Source organism: Hyposmocoma kahamanoa, unplaced genomic scaffold, assembly GCF_003589595.1.
Source record: "Hyposmocoma kahamanoa isolate Upper Pololo Valley unplaced genomic scaffold, ASM358959v1 63, whole genome shotgun sequence".
NCBI classification, from domain to species: domain Eukaryota; kingdom Metazoa; phylum Arthropoda; class Insecta; order Lepidoptera; family Cosmopterigidae; genus Hyposmocoma; species Hyposmocoma kahamanoa.
In genome coordinates this window covers 6,120,534-6,141,783 of record NW_020653851.1, presented here as the reverse complement: position 1 = coordinate 6,141,783, position 21,250 = coordinate 6,120,534, and the positions used below count along the sequence as shown (strand labels likewise).

Sequence of the window (21,250 nt, the reverse complement as noted above, 5' to 3'; positions counted from 1 at the left end):
TAATGCTCACGGTTGGCGGCAGCAACAGATAAAATAGTAGTAACTATTAAAAAATTATACCCTTTGCAATCTAACCTAACCTAACCTATGAAAATGTAATTACGGTTAAGAAGACATTTTTTTTAACGAAAGATAGCGACAGACATAGCCCTTAATACGAGAAACAAGAAAAAGTGCCTGTTCTTGAAAGTCGTCTTCTCAAAGTCACAAATTCACTCAAGGGGCAACGTATACGCTTCTATAATAAGATTCCGGTTGATATTCTTTATAATAAATTTAAATTTGCTTAAGCTGAAGGTTTATTACACAGCTTCAGCTTACTTAGATGACAAAAATCCGTGGTACTGACCCGTTTAGCTCCTGCACATTGTTTCGACCCATGACGTTTGTAAATATTGTAAATAATAAAAAAACGATATCTACACACATCAAAAAAAGTTTGCGATCAATAGCATAAGCTCCTATAATTCTTTAAATTTAACTTTATCAAGAAAAAGTCTATGTTGTATGCTTTCTTTAAATAGGAATACCCTGTTTAAAATTAAAATATAAAACTATTTTGTATTATTTATTTTAAAAAATTGAGCCATTAATCATAATGTAATAGTGATAGAAATTTCATAGAAAGAAAAAGACTGTTTAATTAAACTTAAACAACAATTTATTATTAAAAGGTGTGAATTCAATATAAAATAACTCCTCCCCTGGCTCGAATACATGCGAAGATCCTCCTGGGCATGCTGAGGATCAAGTTATCCAGCATTTCCTGGGGTAACCTATCCCATTCTTCAAAAGCGGCTTCCCTGAGCTCTGGAACTGTCTGGGGACGTGGCTCACGGTTCCATACTGCTGGTTTAAGAGCATTCCACGCGTGCTCTATTGGGTTTAAGTCGGGCGAGCCGGCAGGCCAGTCTAATCGTGTGATATCGTATTCTTGAAGAGCAGCATTGACTCGTTGAGCTCGATGTGCGGGCGCATTATCATCGACCAGTACAAATTGGTGCCCATGGTTTACTCGGAATGGTCTGACGATATCATCAATAGCAACTGCTTTGTACATGTCTGCTGTCATGAAGCCCCGATACGGGATCAAAGGCGTTCTAGCTCCAATCATAATGCCACCCCAAAAGGACACCGATTTTCCGCCTTGCTGAACTGTTCCAGTGGCAGTTCTTTGTCTTTCACGGTCGCCTGGTCTTCTCCAGACACGGACACGTCGGTTATCTGAATGAGTGCTGATTCGGGATTCGTCAACGAAGAGACAGTTTTGCCAAATGTTTACGTCCTCACCTTCTTCATTTTGCCGAAGTCTAGCCCACTGCAATCTTCGTTGTTGACGTTGCCGGGAATTGAGCGGAGCTCGCCTAGACCTCCGTGCTCGTAATCCAGTCTGGTGCAAGCAATTGCGAACGGTCTGCGTGCTAACTTCAAGCCCAGAGGCGGCCCTGACTTCTGCTTTTATTTTAGTGGCGTTGATTGTTGGATCACGGGCTGCCAGCAATCTAATATAGCGCTTTTGGGCAGCTGTCAAAACAGTTGGGCGACCGCTGCGGGGTCGGTCAGCTAAATTCCCCATTCCGTGATACCTCTGCAACGTAGCCACGACACAGGATTGGGATATAGCAAGTCTGCGTGCTATTACTCTCGTGGTGTATCCTTCTTCCCTCAAAGTTACTATTCTAGCTCGTAAAACCTCTGATAATCCTCTTGGCATTTTTTCAATCACAACTTTCCGCGAAAAATATCTTGAATCGCTTATAATTGACTAAATCAGATTTCTGATTGAGCGTAAGCTAGGACTGAAAGCCTTTTTATATGAAAAAACAATTGAACGGGGTCATTGTTTTATGTTCTAATTTATTTTTAAATAAAGAATCTAAAAAGAAGAAAAAATCATAATATAATCTACAGTAACAAAAAAGATTTCAGTTTTTCGAAGTGATCGCAAACTTTTTTTGATGTGTGTATGTAGTACTAAACGTTTATTTACAAAAAGCAAACCCTAGAGTTTCTTGCTCATAATTCTCAGGGGAATCTGCCTTACGAATTAGCAGTAGAGTTTAATCCATTTGACGATTCCAAGTGTCATTTGCTTCCGTACGAAATAAAGATGGTGAGTTTGAGTTTAACAAATTTGTGATCACAATTCTGACTAGGTTATCAGACGCTTAATCGGTAACAGCATGAATGACAGATAAAAAAGAAATAAGTGTAGATATAACTGCCTCCGTGACCGAATGGTTACCATACCGGACTGCCACGCAAAGGTCCCCGGGTTCGATTCCCGGGCCAGGAGAAATATTTGTATGGCCTACATTTATTTCTCTTGTGAGCTTGGGTGTAATTTGTTTGTCTATGTGTGTGTCCATGGCACCCGCGACTCAGGGTTTCCCTAGTGCGAGGCTATGTTGAGTGTGTGCGTTATTATAAAAAAAAAAATTGTGACGGTGCACTTCACATCGGTGGATTTACATCTTTGTGTTATTTATTTTGTAGCTTTTTGATTTTGCTATAAGTCCATTCAAATTTCAAAGTCAATATGTATACAGCTAGTTATAAACATGATTACGCACACTAAGCAAAGCAAACAAGTACCATATTATCTGAGTTAAAATAATAATCTCAGTACAGAGTACTAAAAAAACCGACCTCAAAAGTACGAGTAATTACATATAAATACCAAGTTTTACTGAAATAGGTCACCGGAAAGTGCACAAACCCGGATTCACCCCCTAGTTCGCCGCTATAAGGAACTTGACACAGGAGATAATAAAAATCGGTTCTCACTACTTAAAGTATATTAAGAGAGAAAAACACCTTGAATTGGAGAATTGCAAAATCAACCATTAAAACAATTGCTCCTTATAACCAAATTTAGGCGCTATTTGTAAAAGTGAATCTCCATGCGCGAACAGCCACCCTTAGAGGTGGATGTTTTTTTTTAAATTAAATGGGACCACTATCGAGGTACTCTCTTTCCAATAAAAGAATCATGGAAATCGGTTCACAAATACCGGAGTTATCGCGTAACATACATAAAAAAAACAGTCGAATTGCAAACCTCCTCCTTTTTTTGAAGTCGGTTAAAAATAGCAAAATGGCATGTTAATTTGCGATGCGGTCATTAATTTCATTCGTTCTTCATTAAAATAAACTGTAAATGGTTTTTAAAGGATTGTATTTACTTTTTTCTTCACAAACATAAAACCAAAATATAGTAGACAAACAATTACATTGCTATATATGCTTTAAAAGAGACTGGCAACTTGTAATATAGGACACCAGGACTCTCATCACGGATAACAAAACTCAAATTATTATTATATTTGTTGGAGAAGTTACTATCAAAGTATAAAAATAAAAACAGTAAACTATAAGTTTAGTTTTGTATTCTCGAAGGTCTTCCTCATGCTCTCGATACCTAAATGTGTTAAATTACCTGTACTCTAGCTTCGCTAAGTCCCAGCCGCTGGCTGAGCTCTTCCCGCATGAAGGCGTCCGGGTAGTGCGTTTCGTCGAACAGCCTTTCCAACTCGCCCAGTTGCTCTAACGTGAAATTCGTGCGAGACCGACGCTGTTTCCCACTGCCATTGTTTAATAGTCCGTTTGAAGTTTTCTCGTTCACATCTGTCATAAATTATTGTGTCATTAGCAATTTGGAATATATTCATATTTAATTATGGTCTAGATAGCTGCCTAACCATCATCATCATCAACACATTTATACATCCCACTGCTTGTCACAGGTCTCTTCTCAAGCACGGGTTTAGGTCATAGTCCGCCCCATCTGCTCAATGCGGGTTGGTGACCTTACACGTTTTCCGAGGGTAATGAAACCGTCTTCTTCCTTCACCGAAAAGCTCATGGTAAATTTCAAATGAAATTTTGAACGTCGATTTCGAGAAACAACCAAAGTTAGAATGAGACTTCAGAATTTTTTTTATAATATCAAATGACGGAAAGAACGAGTCATACGCCTAATGGTAAGCTACACGCCTGTCCATAAAAGTTGCAGTGCCACTCAGAGCTTTAAATCGCAAAGATTTGAGGCGCACTGCCACTGCGCCCGTCATCCTGAGACATACGTTGACAAATCCCATGTGCCTGTAATTTCACCAGCACCCTTACACTTCAAAACCGGAATAATACTGACATTACTACTTGGCGGCAGAAATAGGTAAGGTGGGAGTGCTACCCTGGACGAACTCTTTCACAAGGAGCTTTACTGCTACTAAAGCATAAATAATCAAAAATTATTTTAAAACTTTTCAATATTGCCTATTCGTTCAGCACATCTCTACTACAGATTTTATGTATCCGCATTTCAAATGACTCGACACTTCCCTAGTCCCATGGGGAGTGCTTAAGATAGGGAACTGGGTAAGATCCCTTAGCATACTGCACTTTATTCGATTTATTCTACAACAGGTAAGTTATACTTTTAAGGATAGGTGAGAATTCGTCTGTCAGAATTCAGTGAGCCACTAAGAAAAGTCCGAAACATAGGTTTGTTGGAAAATACACATATAGTCGATTAGATCAGAAAAAGTAATTTGTCATTCCCAAAATGAGAATTATCAAATGGGTTAGGTGTTAGTATTTGAAACTTCTACGGCAAAACCTAAATAGAAATCCTTCCTTGATTAAGAAACATGTATTCTTTAAGCTTTAAAGGATTTCAAATGGCTAAGACACATGATTTGATGACAAATTTTCATGTTTCGTTCTTCATCGCTAGTGGCTAAAAAGGAAAAAAGTTTTCATACACTTTCGCTTCGATTTGAAACGAGGTCTATGGAATATCTAGTGTCAACGATGTGAAATAAACGTCGCCGTCCGATTGAGCGGAACTGCTCAGACGGTGACAGACGAGCCATCGACACGCTGATGCTCCCAAGTGTCATTTGAAGCAATTTAGCAAATTGGGAACCTCTCCTTTTTATACAGCAATTATGTAAATGGAGGGATTATCCGAGTGTGGGCGGCGCCGCGGGACACTCCTCTCCCCCTTTTGTCTCCGGGGCATCCGCGCTGCTTAGACGCCTAACGACCTGCGAACACTGATTAATTGTCAAACGATTCACGGAATAACCCCCTTAAACTCTGCCTGTGATTTATTTGATTGAAAAGTCTTTTCCGGATATCCATTTAGAGCTTATCCGTTTCGCTTTCGTTCGTTTCATTTGTTAACTTGCAAAAATCTTCCTATTGATTGCTTGTTAAAATTTTGGTGCAAAACACAACATTGAAAACAAAAAACAATATGGGCTCTGTGTGTTTGTAAAATACTAACAACCTCGCAGGATTATATTACCATCATCATGAACCACATTTTGCTTCATGATATTTAATAATTCATATTTTACTTTCGTACAAAAATAAAAATATTTAAATAGATCGCTCTACATGATGATAACTCTGTGCGGTAGCAAAAGGAAGCACCCACCACCAAAATTATTTTTAGGAATGACATGGGAGCGTTTCTAAAAAAACAGGTCTTAAACCTCTCATTAGCGAGCTGTAACTGTAACGTGACAGATACAGTAACGAGGTTCTAGTGTGTAGGTACGCTTGAAATAGTCTTCAATTAGACGGCTCACTGCGAACCGCACGCGTACCGCTCGCGGCAAGCTCGCGAACCACGTACACACCATGATTTTTGGTTACATAACATGCAACGGTTACAGTTACAGCTCGCTAGTGAATACTCGGCTTAAAAAGTATCAGATAGTGAAAGAAAAACTCAAAAGTTCATTTTTGGTAAATTTTAGTATGTTTTGCAATGATATTATATGTTGTGTAAAAAGTCATGGAACAAAATTTGTTGTTTATAATACTAACGTTACTAATAATATATTCCTGTGAGGTTAATACTATTTTAAAAATAATCCTGCAAATACATAAAGCATGTGGAAATCAGTCCCGTCATTAAACAAATTATTAGGCAAATAATAAAGTTAAAGCTTCGTGGGCAATCATTAATGAGCAACTAAGACAAGGGTAAAAAATAAAAGAAACATTATGTGTACAATATGTGAAAAATAACGAAGGAACCATTTTTACTGAGGCTACAGAGATAGCTAATGTATTTAATAATTATTTTTTAACAATAGCTAAACTGATTTCGGCTCACGTAGATGTTGACATATCTAAATTTAAAAAATACTTAGAACACACAGAAAAACCAGTATCTACCTTGACATTCACGGCCATTGAAAATAAAGAACTCATTAAAGTGATAAAAGAAATAAAAGGAAAACCAACTAAAGATGTTTATGGCATGGATACTGAAACGCTGTAACGTTTGATCCTGGAAGACAGTTACTTACAGCAACTTGCTTCATGTAATGAATTGTTGTTTAAGCCAAGGAGTGTTTCCAGAAGTACTAAAAAAAGGACGCGCAATTCGTCTTTTTAAAAAAGGATCTAAAGATGACATGAACAATTACAGGCTAATCTGTGCTCTTCCATGTATATCAAAAATTTTGGAGTGTGTAATAAAAAATAGACTTGCTAGCTAATTTGAGACTGAAAATATTTATAGTACAATGCAATATGGATTTAGGAAGGGTAGGTCAACTACAGATGCAATATGCAATGTGGTTCAAAGGCCTTTGATTGTATACATCATAATATCCTTATGTGTAAGCTTGAGTATTACGGTCTGGATCCCGTTGCATTAAAATTATTAAATAGCTTTTTCAAGGATAGGAATCAATTGGTATAAATTGAAGAATCTGTTTCTCTACTGGGAAAGTCTGACATCGGGGTACTACAGTGATCTGTATTGGGCCCTATATTATTCTTAGTATATATAAATGACTTGCAAAACAGCTTGCCTAAGTGGAGCTTTGTAAATTTATTTGCTGATGACACCTATGTCGGGATGAAAGATAAGGAAGAGGAAGTTATTGCACAAAAAGTTGATGAAGTAGTTAGCCTATTAGACAAATGGTTTACTGCTAACGGTATACTACTCAATAAAGAGAAAACAACTGTTATGAAATATTGCTCGGGAAAACAACGCACACACTCAACAACGCACACACGCAACAACGTACGCTAGATTTTAAATCAAATATATAATTTTTAGGCTATGCTATTGATAATACTTTGAGTCGTCAAACTCATATCAATAATGTGTGTAATAAAATAACAGGTGGAAATTATGCACTTCTTAAATTAAAGCCATTAATCTATAAAAATACATTGTTGACTGTGTATTATGCGTACATTCATTCGATAATAAATTACGCTGTGACAATTTGGGGCAACGGCGCCAATGTAAAACGTTCTGGTGCTACAGAAAAAATCGATAAGAATAATCAGTGGTATCCAAAGTATCCAAAGAAGAATATCCGCAAAAATCTTTTTTGTTAAATTGGGGGTCATGACAGTAATATCATTGTTTATTTTTAATTCTTTGAAGGAAGTACATAAAAAGAAGAATAAATTAAAAAAAATTAAAAAGAACCAGAGACATACACACTTACAATACTAGAAACAAAAACAAACTGATAGTACCAAAAACGAGATTGAAAAGAACTGCTAAGCAAGGTTACTGTCTAAAGACAAAATTATACAATGAACTACCCCCGACTATATCCGAATTGCCCGAATTAGAATTCAAAACAAAGATAAAAAAAATTTTTAATTGAAAATCCATTCTTTAAAGTTGACGAATATTTTGACCTTATGCATTAAAAAAATGCTCATTATTTTATGACATTTAATGTATCTATTAATGATTTATTACATAAGCGATTTATTTCATAACACATTATTATTAAAAAATATTTAAATTTATGTGTATATTGTGCAAATCTTTGAATTTAGTTGTAGCAGTATGTTGAGTGTGTGCGTTAGTTACAGGTAATATTAAATGTTAGTAGTAAATGACTTTGATAAGATATTTTGTACTATTGACGTGCTAAATGTTACGAGCTTTGTGACGTGGCAAATAAAGAATTTGAATTTGAATTTTGAATTTTAATTTGAAACTCGTCACTATCTCGCCTTTTCAAATTTGTACAGTGGAAAATTTTGCTTCAGTGAATCATAATTTAGATAAAGTAGCACAAGCCCTCACAAACAGCCAATCACAAAGAATGAAAATATTTTAGTGTAATCTGTTACAATACCTCCACCAGCCTTCAATATCAGCAGCGATACTCCTACGACTGATAGAGATATCTAGTGATATGTTCAGCTGGATTTAGCGATATTGCAACATTTAAAAACAACATTGCGTCATGCCTTTTTAGACCGTCCTGCTAACATTTTGGTGATAAGACTAAGTGATACATGAGCTGTTAAAAAGGATTTTAAGAATCTAAGGTTCTATAAAGGCACATAGAATTGGTAATATAGCACGCTATAAACTATCACATGATCCTGATTTGGACCCACGATTTTAGAGCTTAAAGTAACTTAATGGTTATAGCATCGTGATAATGAGTGATAATAAAGAGTTGCAATAGTGCTATTGAAGCCACTTTTAAGTATTTTGTAAGCTATACACAGGTAAGCTAAAGTAGTAAATAATTTATGAAGTCCACTGTTTTAATTTATTTTGTAACACAACAATGCTTTCGCGATACAATATATACCTTAAGAATAAATCGTAGTATTTAGTGGTAATAAAGATCACCCAAAGCGCTGTTTCATACATTTTCATAATTTTGAGTTTTTGTTACGGTCAATACAGTTAAAATATTTAACAGAAGGTCTGTACGTACATTCACGTTCGATATATCGAAATGAATATTTGGAAGTATGTAATAAAATAGTAAATTATATGTGTTTTGGATTACTGGTGTTACGATTATAAATGTCACAGCGTAATGTTTCTGTAAAATTATATTTATATATATGTATATTATGTATTAGTTTTCATCTCAATTTTGAAACGCCTCAAAAATAAACAATTTTTGATGATATTTTATAGAAAAAACTACTGCCTAATTTATTTTTATTTTCTTTCGATTATGGTGAATAACAGTACCTGGTACTTTCTATACGTATTTTAATATAAAATCGATAATAATTAAGGTAAATACGTAGGCCTATAATATTAAAAAAAAGTGTTTTCACTTTCAAAATTTCTGAACTCTGATATTACATTGTACATGACATTCAGCACTTACATGCCACTTGTAGTTCTACAATATGGCTACATAAGTGAAAAGCTTTATAGGTTCGTCTTTTCGTCTTACATAATGGTTCCATGTAAAGCTGTTGCATTGATCTAATCTTTGAGAGCTATTCTCTTGACACTGCCAGTAAGGTTTGCAAGTGTTTTTAAAACCTCAGTATTACCTAAATTGTAAAAAATTGTAACTCCATTATATAACCAGCAATTATTATAAGGTGAATTCTGACTCTTGCAGCGTCTAGCTCTATAGGATCTATAATTGACACTTCTGAGACACTGAAAGCTTTCTTGTTAACTCTTAGGGCCCGATAGAACTTGTTAGGTGGTACAAGTCATTTAATGGCTCTGTTTAAGTCAGCCGTTAGTAGATATCGTACACTTTCTTTTAGTGTTTTAGTTTCTTAAAGCTATAAGAGTTAAGTTATACAACCGTTCCGGCCAACTCCATACAACCGTCTTAGGTAATAATTATTTTCTATGTTACTGTTATTCCTCTTGAAGGTTTAATTATTTATCCCTATAACCACAATAGAGCCAAACGTTATTATGGAAGGTCTTATATATAATTAATGAGAGTGTGAGCGCTAAAAAAAGGTTGACTTTAACGCCAAAATGTTTGTTGGGCGATTTTGTTGAGGTTTTGTAGTCTCATATCATACGCAATAAACGCCTTATGTTATTTATCTTATTTACTTATTGATATAATTGTCATTATAAGTGAATAAGATAGATAATTAATTTTAAATAAGATAAGAAATAAGATACACAGTTTTCAAACACAACTCACTTAATTATTCTAATAAATTGTTAATTCGCACCGTTTGTGTGTAATAAAGGCACTTCAGTAAAGTGATAACTTTCAGGACAGTGATTTAAAGATTCTATCAACGAAATTAGTAAATAGGAGAGTTATAAAGATTCTCACACATATTATTTTTTCGTGTAGTTCTTATTAAATTATTTAAAAAATATATAATTAATTTATATTACTTTTATCTACTAAAAGCAGTTTTGACGTATAATTACATGGGACTTTATGATACCAAACATGGGTATGAATTTTAGAGAATGTACATTCGTACAATAGCCGGGTAATACTAGATCACAATCCACTCTACTAATATAACACGTAACCACGGGGACCCCGTTTCTATTCACGAAAATTTCACATCTGTTCCATACAAAATGTTCATAATAATTACTAACTTCGACCAAAAGTAAGCTAACGAAATTTAAGTACAACAAGCGGAAGCATCGACATACGCTTAATTGGGTAATTTTCAGGTTAGTTTTCTGTACCTAATTTCGGTGGCATTTTTTCTAGAACATTATCTTGAAGTATTACTTAACATTCAAATGTTTTTCAATAATTTAACCAACACTCAAGTCTTGGTGTCCAGAAATATTATGTTTCACGATAATTTACTGGAATACTTAAATAACAAAATTACCTTAATAACGTAGACAAAACTAACCTGAAAATGTTATTTTGTCGTATCAACTGCCTCGATGGCTGAATGGTTACCATGCTGGTCTGCCACGCGGAGGTTCCGGGTTCTATTCCCGGGCAGAGAGAATTATTTGTTTGGCCTTCATTTATTTCTCTCGTGAGATTGGGTGTGATTTGTGGTTGTCCAAGTGTGTGTCCATGACACCCGCCATACAGTGAGTTTGGGTGTAATTTGTGGCTGTCTAAGTGTGTGTCCATGACACCCGCCATACAGGGTTTTCCTAGTGCGGGGTTTTAAGTGTAAAAAAACAAAACACCTTATATTATACATACGTACAACTGCTACATATTAGGTGGATGCATCGAGTATGGTGGTTGTTATACCATAGTATAAACGTAGGAAACTTGCATGTCACAAGGTTGAAAAACTCATAAAACATACGAAATCTTCAGTCTGCATGAGTTGGGACTTGACACTCAGTGTGGTGCAATAAAAAGGACAATATAAATCAATCTTAAAATTATCTAACGTTATCTACAGTAGTTGCCTAAACAGTAATTTTTTTTTATGTGTGCCGAACTGAACACATTATTATATCTAATCTTTCACCAGCTGCCATTTGGTATTGTTTGTTTGTTATTTCTGAGAAATAAACGATTGACGTATTTATTTACTTTTCACCAGTAAATGACTTACTGTGCAATCTGGCAGAGAAAGCTGGGAAATAATAATGGACTCTTTAATAATGGATTACTTATAATTTTTAACTAACTTTAAAAAAGGAGGAGGTTCTCAATTCGATTATATTTTTTTTGTATGTGTATTATTATATTTACACAAGAACTTTTGCATATTCAAAACATCAATGCAGTAAGCGATCGCTCCGACGTTTCTAATCTTTTTTTGTTTGAAAAAGGGTACCTCAGTAATATAGTAGGCCCATTTAAATTAAAAGAAAATATTGTATCCCTATAATATATTGTAATAGTATTACTTCAAAATGGAATGAAGGAGATTACCGTGTTTGCTCTCATCATCGTCGTCAGGATCTCTTTTGCAGGCGGGCGGCGGCGGGTGCGGTGGCGGCGATAACAGCCAGTTGCGCGGGCGCTTGGCCGGTGGCGCTTTGTCCTCCAGCGCCGTGATGTCAACTTCTTCATCAGCCTCGTCGTCGCCAGGCTCGGGCGGCGGCGCCGGGGCCTCGCCGCCTTCCAGCGACTTGCTCACGAAGTCCGCCAGCCGCTCCATCACCATTACTGCCGCGAGGTCGCGGCGCCGCGCCGCCACACTGCCATACAGCTCTACGTGACACACACTGCAGTGGAGGCGGGCCCTACGCCTACACTCACACTCCTGGTATCTCTTCAACGGAAAAATGCTTTTGTCGGGATGACGGAGGGTATTTAATGGCGCTACAGGTTGGTAAAGGCGGTGTTTCAAACCCCGCCTTGCTTTGGCGCAGGCGCCCGCCCAGCTGCCGCCGCCGCCGCGGCTGCCGCGATGCCATGTCGACCTCCGTCCTCCACGTCGCATAATACACGCCTACATTATCGTTATGCTGCACATGAATTTTTAATACAGTCCTTTGGTGTTTGTGTACGAGTGTAAATCGAAGGGACACAGTGATTGCGGTGATTTGGAATAAATTTGGTGTTTAGTGACGACAGACAACGGAAAACGATCCTGAACCACTTTTGGGGTTAAGTGTTCAGTAAAATATTTACACAATACAATCTATACATTTATTGAAGCAAAGTAAAATAGACAAAACATTTTATTAACGTTATATATAAATATAAGTAACTAATAACATCTAAATCTACATTCGTGATGTCAGTTCGGACACAAACTTAATTTCAATTGAATATCTGTATCGTATTCTGTAAGAAAAAAAGGTTTCATTTTAGTTCAGCGCCTGTCTCCGCTATGCTAGTGACAGTTGTCGCTAACGACCTCATCAAAATTTGCCAATTTTGTATGGCAAATTGAGCAGTGCGCGGTTGCTAGCGACAACTCATGGTAGAGGCACAGAGGTGTTAAATGCGACATCACCTCTATATTTTGAGTACTTTAAAGTGGTATGTCATGAATATATTTATACAAGAACTTTTGCATATTCAAAACATCAATGCAGTGGGTATGAATGATCAATCTGAACAAATCACGCATAAGATGTATATTATCTCGCCATTGACTTACTTATCTCGCTGTACAAATTATACCTGAACGACATTGTAAATTCAAACATTCTGCCCGTCGAGGACATTGTCCTTAAACTACAGATGCAAAATAACAAAAGCAAAGCTAAAGTTAATCTCCGGGTCAGACGTAGGTATTATCATATTATCAAAGTAACAATAAGTGTGAAGATACTCATTTCAACAGACAACGAACTAAAATTATAAAATAACAAAAATAATTGCAGACCGTGATAATATAACAGTCGCAACAAAAACATTGTAGACATCAGTCGTATACCAAACGCGAATTAAAAAATGTAAATCAAAATGCAATCTGCAAAATACAAACATTACTTAAAACTCATTTCCATTGATCCCACACGACTATTTATTTATCAGGACCGAGATATTTATCTATAATTTGACCTAAAGCACATTTGCCAAAGTGTTGTCAGAATAAATAAGAACAGCAGCTACATTTAGGTTTTCCAAATAAGAACTGGTCTGATGTCATTTGGGTTACTCCATAACGAACTCGACCCTAATCTTAAACACTTTTAATGTGAAAAAAAACCGTAGATAAGCTCCACGTAAGTTAAAATTACCCAATTACTCGTTTAAGATGGCGTTGGCATAAAGTAAGCTCGATGCTTACAAACTGACAAAATAAGAAACGTGAGAAGCCATATGTAGTCATAAGAATACTAATTTCTATCATAAAGCGCAAGAGTGCTCTTTCTCACATATTCCTAACTTTAATCAATCTGTTATCTCTTGGAGATGTTTATTGGCACCATAAAATGCCCTTGTCGTTCTTCGTTACCATTAAGATCTAGACAATGGACTTGTTTCTAAGTGACATTTCTAACCCGTTTTTACGTGAAGGCAGTAGGCAGCAGTTACTCGTGCTAAGAGAAAGTGATACATATAGTGACTATTCACTTAATCTCTAATTCGCAGAATACAAAAATTTGAACGAATAAACTTAGCATTTTTACGTCAGCATTCGTCACTATTGGTTTACTAAGATGATTAGCCGGCACGATCATCGGATGTTTGTTGTTATTTTATATAGTGACCATTGACCTACATAGTCACTATTCACTTAATCTCTAAATCGCAGAATGCAAACCTTTGAACGAATAAACGTAGCATTTTTACGTCAGCGGCCTTCACTATAGGTTTACTAAGATGATTAGCAGACACGATCATCGGACGTCTGCTATCGTAGTCAACATCTTTAATGTAACCAGCCTCTTTTATATACATTGCATAGCAGGCAACACATCTTTTTCAGTGCTACAACTCATCTCAATTGTCATTATTATTCGATTCCACATCGAACACCCAAAAATATTTCAGCCAATCGTCTCACAATATTTTATTACGCATGCTTATAAGTCTATCTTCTTCTAAATGTCTCTGTGTGTCTTGCCTGAGACTACCAAAAGGCCTTAAGGCTATGACACGTATTATATGATTGTAAACTTTAACTCCAAGTAAAACATAAATTTTACCCGATGTTGCAGTTGCATATTCTGGACCAGCCAATTGTATCTCCTGTAAATTAAGCTCCTCCCCGTGCGCATTTAGCGTCTTGCATTCTGATTGTCTTGAATTCAGATCATAGTTATTTTCATATTTATACTTATTTAAGGTTCCTTTAGACTTTTATAAATTTATTTCGGCTTTGTGTAGCCTTTTATTAAACTCATATTGAACCATAAGTGTTTCGTTCCATTATATCACTTTCCCTTTCTAGAAACAAAAATGTACTAAGTACCACACGATAAAAGTCCAAACACAGAAATCATTGTCTAAAAACACAAATTTTGTAAGTTCCAATTCCATGTTTTCAAAAATTTTGTGTTTTTTCCAAATATTCCTAAAATTGCTTAAGTCTGAACGTTTTATCAAAATTTCTCTAAGATCCAGTACTAAAACACTGTGTTGAGTACTCACTCACAGCTTACTCAATCCATGTGCAAGCACATTGAATCCAAGGGCATTCCAAATCACTTTTCCGAGTTCGGGCACGATGAACAGACAAAATAGAATTAATTACTGACTCCAAAAGACCTAATTAATTAAAATTACTATTACACCAAGTAGACCACGAAGAAAATTAGAACTCCGCGATTTAGTAAAAAAAAATTGGTTAATCCAATCTCCGCTAGATTTTTAATTATAATGGTAAGATAGGTAAGGTAATGCAAGGTAAGGTAAGGTAGGTAAGGTAAGGTAATGCGCCAATGTAGAAATGATGTTTCAGCTACACTTACTATTAAAATTTTTGATTTTAATTGTGTTCTATTTTCATACTCCCCTACAAATTGATAAAACCACACCACCACACAATTGCTTTGAACACGCATAGTTGCGCAAAAACTTTTATATGAAAACGTAATACGGTCCAGCACCTACCACCTGTGTAAATGTAACTCTAAACGACATGATAGATAATTGCATCATATTTAATTATTTAAATTGATAACTCTAAAGAAATTATTTTTATCTTGCCCCATTTTTACTGACAACAAAGCAGAAGTTTAATTACTAAATTGTTTTGTTGGTTTTTAGCTTGAACATTTGGACAAAACGTGCTCTTACATAATTCCAATAGTTTGCGTGTTTTTAGCGAATTGAGATAATCAGTCCAAGTGTGTAAAACATAATTACGTATAATTTGAATGTATCTTTTATTTAGGTGAAGTTTGAGATCACGTGCCACTTTTATTGATGGATGCAGTCAGAAGAGTCCGTGTAGCAATAACTTATGTTTACAATAGAACATAATAGTTCCGAGGCAAACCGTATTCGATTTATATTATAGCGGCGGTGACTCCGAAGCCTAGTTTGAATTTGTCGTTAGGGTGGTTCAGGAGCGCGGAGATCGCACACGAGAGATTGGCGTTCTTGCCGCCAAGCGTACGTTGCAACATTGCGCCCACCAGCCCGTCCGAGTCGACAGACGCGCGCACCGTCCAATCTGTGCTGCGCCATTCGTATGCTAGCGTGCCCAAAGCACGCTTCACCGCGAACCCCACCTGCCATCAAACCACCTCCTTGAAGAAACTTTGGTTTATTACTAATAATGAATGAATAAAACCTACCGCGATATACTGTTATAATCCACAAGAAAATTTGGGAAGTGTTGTGAGAGAAAAATATTCATTTTCATTTTTTACGTTATTTTTTTCAACAACTCTGAAATAGGTATATTTAAAAGTTGTAGAACAAAAACGAAAATTACTTTTTGGTGAAATAATTAATTACATCCAAAACGTGGACGCGAACAGGGTCATTCAAGGTGGGCTTACCTCAATCATTGCGGCTACCGTGAGGAAGGGCTTTAGAGCACTGGCGAAGCACACGTCGACCCCTCGATTGCCCAAGGTCATGCTTACTGCCTGTTGCTTGGTAGACCAGCGTGCTGCCGCAGACGCGGAGCTCAGCTCTGTCACATGCCCTCGCGCAACTATTTCCGCGCCCAGAGATAATTTTTTTGTTATTGCCTAGAACCACCATAATGTGTTAAGAAAATTGTTTTAAAAAATTGATGTATCGCACTGTTAGCATAATAGTATATTAACTCAAAAAGTGTATTTTCTGAGAATCGACAAAAAACAAACGAATCACTTCCCGTGAAAGATCATTAAAATTTATGCATAGGTTACAGTTTATTATAGACATCTACACAATTTGCTACTTGCAAATACATTTAAGAATAAAAGGGGAACAATAATTTCATATTTTTTTAATAAGGCTTGTTTTGGCCAGAACTTTGATTATCCCTTACAATATTCTAACGACGGTTTTATTGAAGTGTAGAGAATCAAATTTTACGTTCAGTAATGATGGAAACTTAAAATTTACATATTTCGAGTTACAACACTATTGTAATAGCAGTGCGATATACAACCGAATACTCGCATACAATATGCGTACGAACATGTAGATAATGTAGTGCAATGAACTCCTTGTTCACGGCGATCACAGACGCAGTGGCAGAAGAAAAATAAGCATCGAAGATGCTTTCAAAGCTGTAAAACTCTCCGTCGGCGACCTGTGTCACTATGGTAGCACGTGTCCCTTCCGTCGGACCTACTCGCACTTCGCAGCTTATTTGCCCGCCGGGTGCCGCTTGTATAACAAAGTACGGCGGATGTGCGGGTTTTTCTGGATCCACGTAGGATAACAGCAGCTTGTACCCTCCAGGTGACACTGAACTAAACGACATAGTGTGTCCCAACACCCAATTTGGACGGGCACGTTGTTTTACATTTAAGCATGCGCCTTCGAAACATTGTGGTAACCTGTAGCGAGCTGCATTATGTATATACCGGAGAAGACCCGGGTTCCTGGCACCGCATGGTAAGTCCTCTGTGCCTGCTATCATGCTGAGAGTGCTGCCTGTCGGCCCGGGAGCGTCGCAACTGGACCGAGATCCGGTGACGCCAGCACCAGTTCTGCCGCGGTCGCTAGTCGAACTCTTAGAAGCATCGATACGTTTACCACTGCCTCTTCTGCGCGCCGGGGCATCTCCGCCGCCATATTTATCCTGTGCGTACTCAGTTGGACAATGCAGTTGCTGGTGCTGCTGTTGCTGTGTCGCCTGCGGAGTATCACTTGGTTCGTCATTTAAATGACTTTTCGCATAAACTGTTTCAAATATATCGAAAGGATAACGATTAAAGAATGTAGAGAAAAAAGAAAAATCACGATTCATTATAAAGTCCTGATTTTTGTAAATAAATAATCTAACGTGACGTTGACATTTCTGAGTACGCAAAAACATTTGATGTCAATTTTCTAGTTGTTTATTGCTGTTGTCAGGTTTTAAATGTAGAATGCTACGTAGCGATTTACAGACTAAAATGAGATAGGGATGAGGTCAACAAGGAATGCCTAACAGCTTTATGATAATTATCGATATAAAAAACAAAGAGCAAATTGTAAACAGAAATGCCCTTTGCGGTCGCTGAACGTATCTTCAACATCTATACATAATTATCATGTATACCTACAACATGAAATTATTTTAAGCATAAATAAAATTAAAATTTTGTTTGTGATTAATACTGAAACTTGGTATGAACGCTCAAATCAAACAATGCAACCTTTTTGACGGGGTGGGTGGTATGACCCAATCAAACCCACTCGTCTGCTTTTAGTTTTCTTTTTCACCGTGATTCAAATACGTTGTGATTGAAAACGAACAATTTTATCACAATTACGCTGTATTAAATTGAATTGTTGCAAAATTTATTAAAAGTACCTCCAAAAAGGAGGCAAATCAACGTGCTACAACTTATATGGGACAAATCGAAGTCACTGTGTCTATTAACCTGAATCTTGGTGTGAATGATCCTCAAAGCAAGTACCTATAGATATAGTATTTCAGTTACTTACAGAGGAACGTATTCCTAGTTTATACAATGTTTTCCATATAGTCTGTTCTGTTTACTCATTGTTTAGTAATAGGTTCAACTCACACTGGCGCAGAGTCGAAGCGTCGCGACGCGTCATGTTTTTCGCCTAAAGCATATTCATCTCTATTTTCCCAAGATTAAAGTACAAATTTGTGTTTTGCAAATACGGAATCGAGCGTCGTCGCTAGGTAGCATTTGAGCGTCTTCGCGCGTCGACAAACGTCGAGAAGGCTCGGGATAGGAAAAGGTGGTGTAAATTTAATAAAATGTTATAAATTTTGTATGAAAGTTTTTTTTCATTAAATTTGAACAATTTCTGCTGTTCCTATTTTTTTCTTCCGACACGATGAAGTCATCCTCGTGGGAAACTGAGTATATTAATATTAAAAAGAAATTTGTCAGTTTTATTCATTTTGTTTGAAAAAATATTTTATGAAATTGGACCAACTTCTGCTGTCCCGATTTTTTTCGTCACATAATAACTCATGCTTGACCAAAAAATTTACTATGCTAATTAGGTCAATGATGCTAAAATTGTTTTCACAAAAAAGACTAGCAGTTCTGAAGACACTTTCCTTGCATCTTCTAAGGTTTCAGATTACCCATTCTGTCCCATTACAAAAAATCTATACATTTCACACGGACAAATTCGCGAACATCAACTAGTGAATGAAATAATGGATATAATTATAATGTACAAAATTTCTTTGGAACAAAGGCAGCCTACTAGTTAAGCTCGCGCATGTGCGGTCGCACTAGCGAGCTGTAACTGTAAACGTTGCATGTTATGTAACCAAAAATCATAGTGTGTACGTGGTTCGCGAGCTTGCCGCGAGCGGCATGCGTGCGCCGTCTAATATAGTTATTTTTGATATAAGTGCGGAAAGTTAGTCCTTATTCACGAGTCTCGAGGCTTGCGCGACAAGTGAAAATGACAAATCCGCACGTGTATCAAACGACGTTTTTTAATACATTTGCGAAAAAACTACATTGAAAGTAAAATAAAACAGTATTTAAACAAAACTCATTTTCTGCTAGTTAATTAAAATAATGAAATACAACCACTGCAACCATTAGTTAAAAGTCTATGGAAATCTAGTTCTAACGTGCTGTTTTTGTTTATTTTCTGTAATATCGGTCTGTAGCCACTTTTCTTATTATGAAGTCCTGGTACTTTTGTTTAAACTTCTTTAGGAACCCGTGCACGGTAGTGAGATACAATTTATCTGTAATACATAGAACAAATAAATATATACATAAAAATCTCGCCTGTCACCCATTCAGGGGTAGGCAGAGACTGTGGACCTCCACTCGATACGTTCATTATATAGTATTTGTAAATAAATATAAGTTTTTATGACGAATGACTTATGTACGTCACAAAGCACATAAATGTTAAATAAATATACAACTTCTTTAGTTCTATGTTTAAGACTTAAAACAACAGTAAATTTAAAAAAAACTGGAATAGTAAAAAGCACTACTTAGTGCGAGAAATCCAACTTTCCGCATGATTTGTAGTGCGAAAAATACCACGTTTTGAGCAACTGTATTAAAAAGACTGTTTCAAGCGTACACTCTAGAACCTCGTTACTGTATCTGCACGTTACAGTTACAGTTAGCTAATGAGTATCCGGCTTAACAGTGCAACACGCACTGTCCGCGAGTCACGGATGATATTTGTACGGTATAAGCGTAATACATTTTACCGTCTGTCCACCGTCCGCGTAGGTCATCCGCGTCGCACTGTTAGGGACCTAATTGTGCGACAGCGGATGCAAAAGGGCTCGAGTTTGAGTCAACGGAGCACTTTCAGTATTACCGCCCAATCACACTCTTCCATCTCCGGTACACGAAAAACCGATCCTATTTCTGTGTTCAGGACAACATGCGCGCTTACTACAGAAATTGACATATTTTATTGTTCCCTGTCTAAATTCACAGACATTGCCCTAGACGTAAAATGTGAGAAATAGGTTTATGTGAGTCTAATGTTTTAAATTTTTATTATAATGTGTATGTAATTTAATTAATGTATGTAATAATTAACTAATGATGAACTGTGACATTATCGATTTGAATGTATATCTGTAATGATGAAATTGTATTTGCACATTATAATAAATAAACGAAACAAATGAATAATTTTTTATAATATGTATTATAAGTAATCCATACAACAGTCAATGTATACAACTAAAACGTTTACGTTAAGATTCCAGTCTATATAATATTAAGTAACATTATTTCAGTTATCAGAATTTTAGTTATATAATTTTGTTATATTAAAATCTTATTAAATATTACTTGTGTTTTATTATACGTATATAATTTACTTGTCTGTCTAAAAAGACGACGTTTTTAGCATACGTTCTACACCATAGAACGTGTGCTAAAAGCTTAGAGAATGGAAAAGCTAAAAGTCATCATCAGACCTCAAACATTAAAAGTGTGTCAAAATCTTAATCAAATTGAACGTTTGAGTTTAAAATAAATTCGACGTTTCAGTTACTAAGTTCTAGTCATTTAATTCCTGGTCATCATAATCACTGTAGAACTTCAGGTGTGAAAAGTTGCCTTGATCGAATTCGAGCACAGGTCGTACATGTACAGTCGATGCCCAAAGATATCTGACATCTGCCCGACCTTTTGGTTTGGAGCCTCCTTACGAATGCAACATGCAGCATTTTGGTCAATATTAGAATAGAATAGAATAAGCTTTATTGCACACAAAATAAACAGTAACAATATAAAAAATAAAAACATAGTTGAAGGTACTATCGGTAGACAGCGATCTCTTCCAAGCAACCTCACAAATTATTAGTACGGAGTTTTAGGTGAAGGGCAGTTAATGGTCCTTTGTGCACTGCCACAAATATTTGTATTTAAAACGTCTCTTAAAACGTTATTCACTAATGATGCAATAAGGAAGTCATACTAAAATGAATTTTACGGTTCGTAAGTTAAACGTTAAGTTTTTTAACACCCTTCTCCACACTGATCTACTAAAAACAAAATAGACGGTATTAAGGT

At 36.3% G+C, this 21,250-nt stretch overlaps 2 protein-coding genes across 2 annotated transcripts in view; both read right to left on the bottom strand.

Annotated features, from left to right (window-relative positions):
* Positions 1–15,162, bottom strand: part of LOC113229927 (short stature homeobox protein 2-like) — a 29,647-nt gene extending 14,485 nt beyond the window's left edge. The window contains exons 1-2 of the mRNA XM_026463621.1: positions 11,625–15,162; positions 3,440–3,627 (exon numbers count right to left, since the gene is read on the bottom strand). Of these exons, the coding sequence (XP_026319406.1) occupies positions 3,440–3,627; positions 11,625–12,138 (702 nt within the window). The 5' untranslated portion in view covers positions 12,139–15,162. The remainder of the gene's footprint in view (positions 1–3,439; positions 3,628–11,624) is intronic.
* Positions 15,163–15,235: 73 nt separating this feature from the next.
* Positions 15,236–17,564, bottom strand: LOC113230393 (mitochondrial import receptor subunit TOM40 homolog). Its single transcript, XM_026464300.1, has 3 exons — positions 16,738–17,564; positions 16,106–16,300; positions 15,236–15,832 (listed from the first exon to the last, which is right to left on the bottom strand). Exons 1-3 carry the CDS (start codon positions 17,512–17,514, stop codon positions 15,608–15,610), a joined length of 1,197 nt encoding a protein of 398 aa, XP_026320085.1. The 5' UTR covers positions 17,515–17,564; the 3' UTR covers positions 15,236–15,607.
* Between the last annotated feature and the right edge of the window lie 3,686 nt (positions 17,565–21,250).

Excerpts from the sequence above, each read along its gene's own strand:
- LOC113230393 (XM_026464300.1), bottom strand. The coding sequence starts at position 17,514 with ATGAATCGTGATTTTTCTTTTTTCTCTACATTCTTTAATCGTTATCCT. Across the intron at positions 16,301-16,737 it reads TTGCACTACATTATCTACAT|GCAATAACAAAAAAATTATC; the intron begins GTTCGTACGCAT and ends TGGTGGTTCTAG. Across the intron at positions 15,833-16,105 it reads CGGTAGCCGCAATGATTGAG|GTGGGGTTCGCGGTGAAGCG; the intron begins GTAAGCCCACCT and ends GTTTGATGGCAG.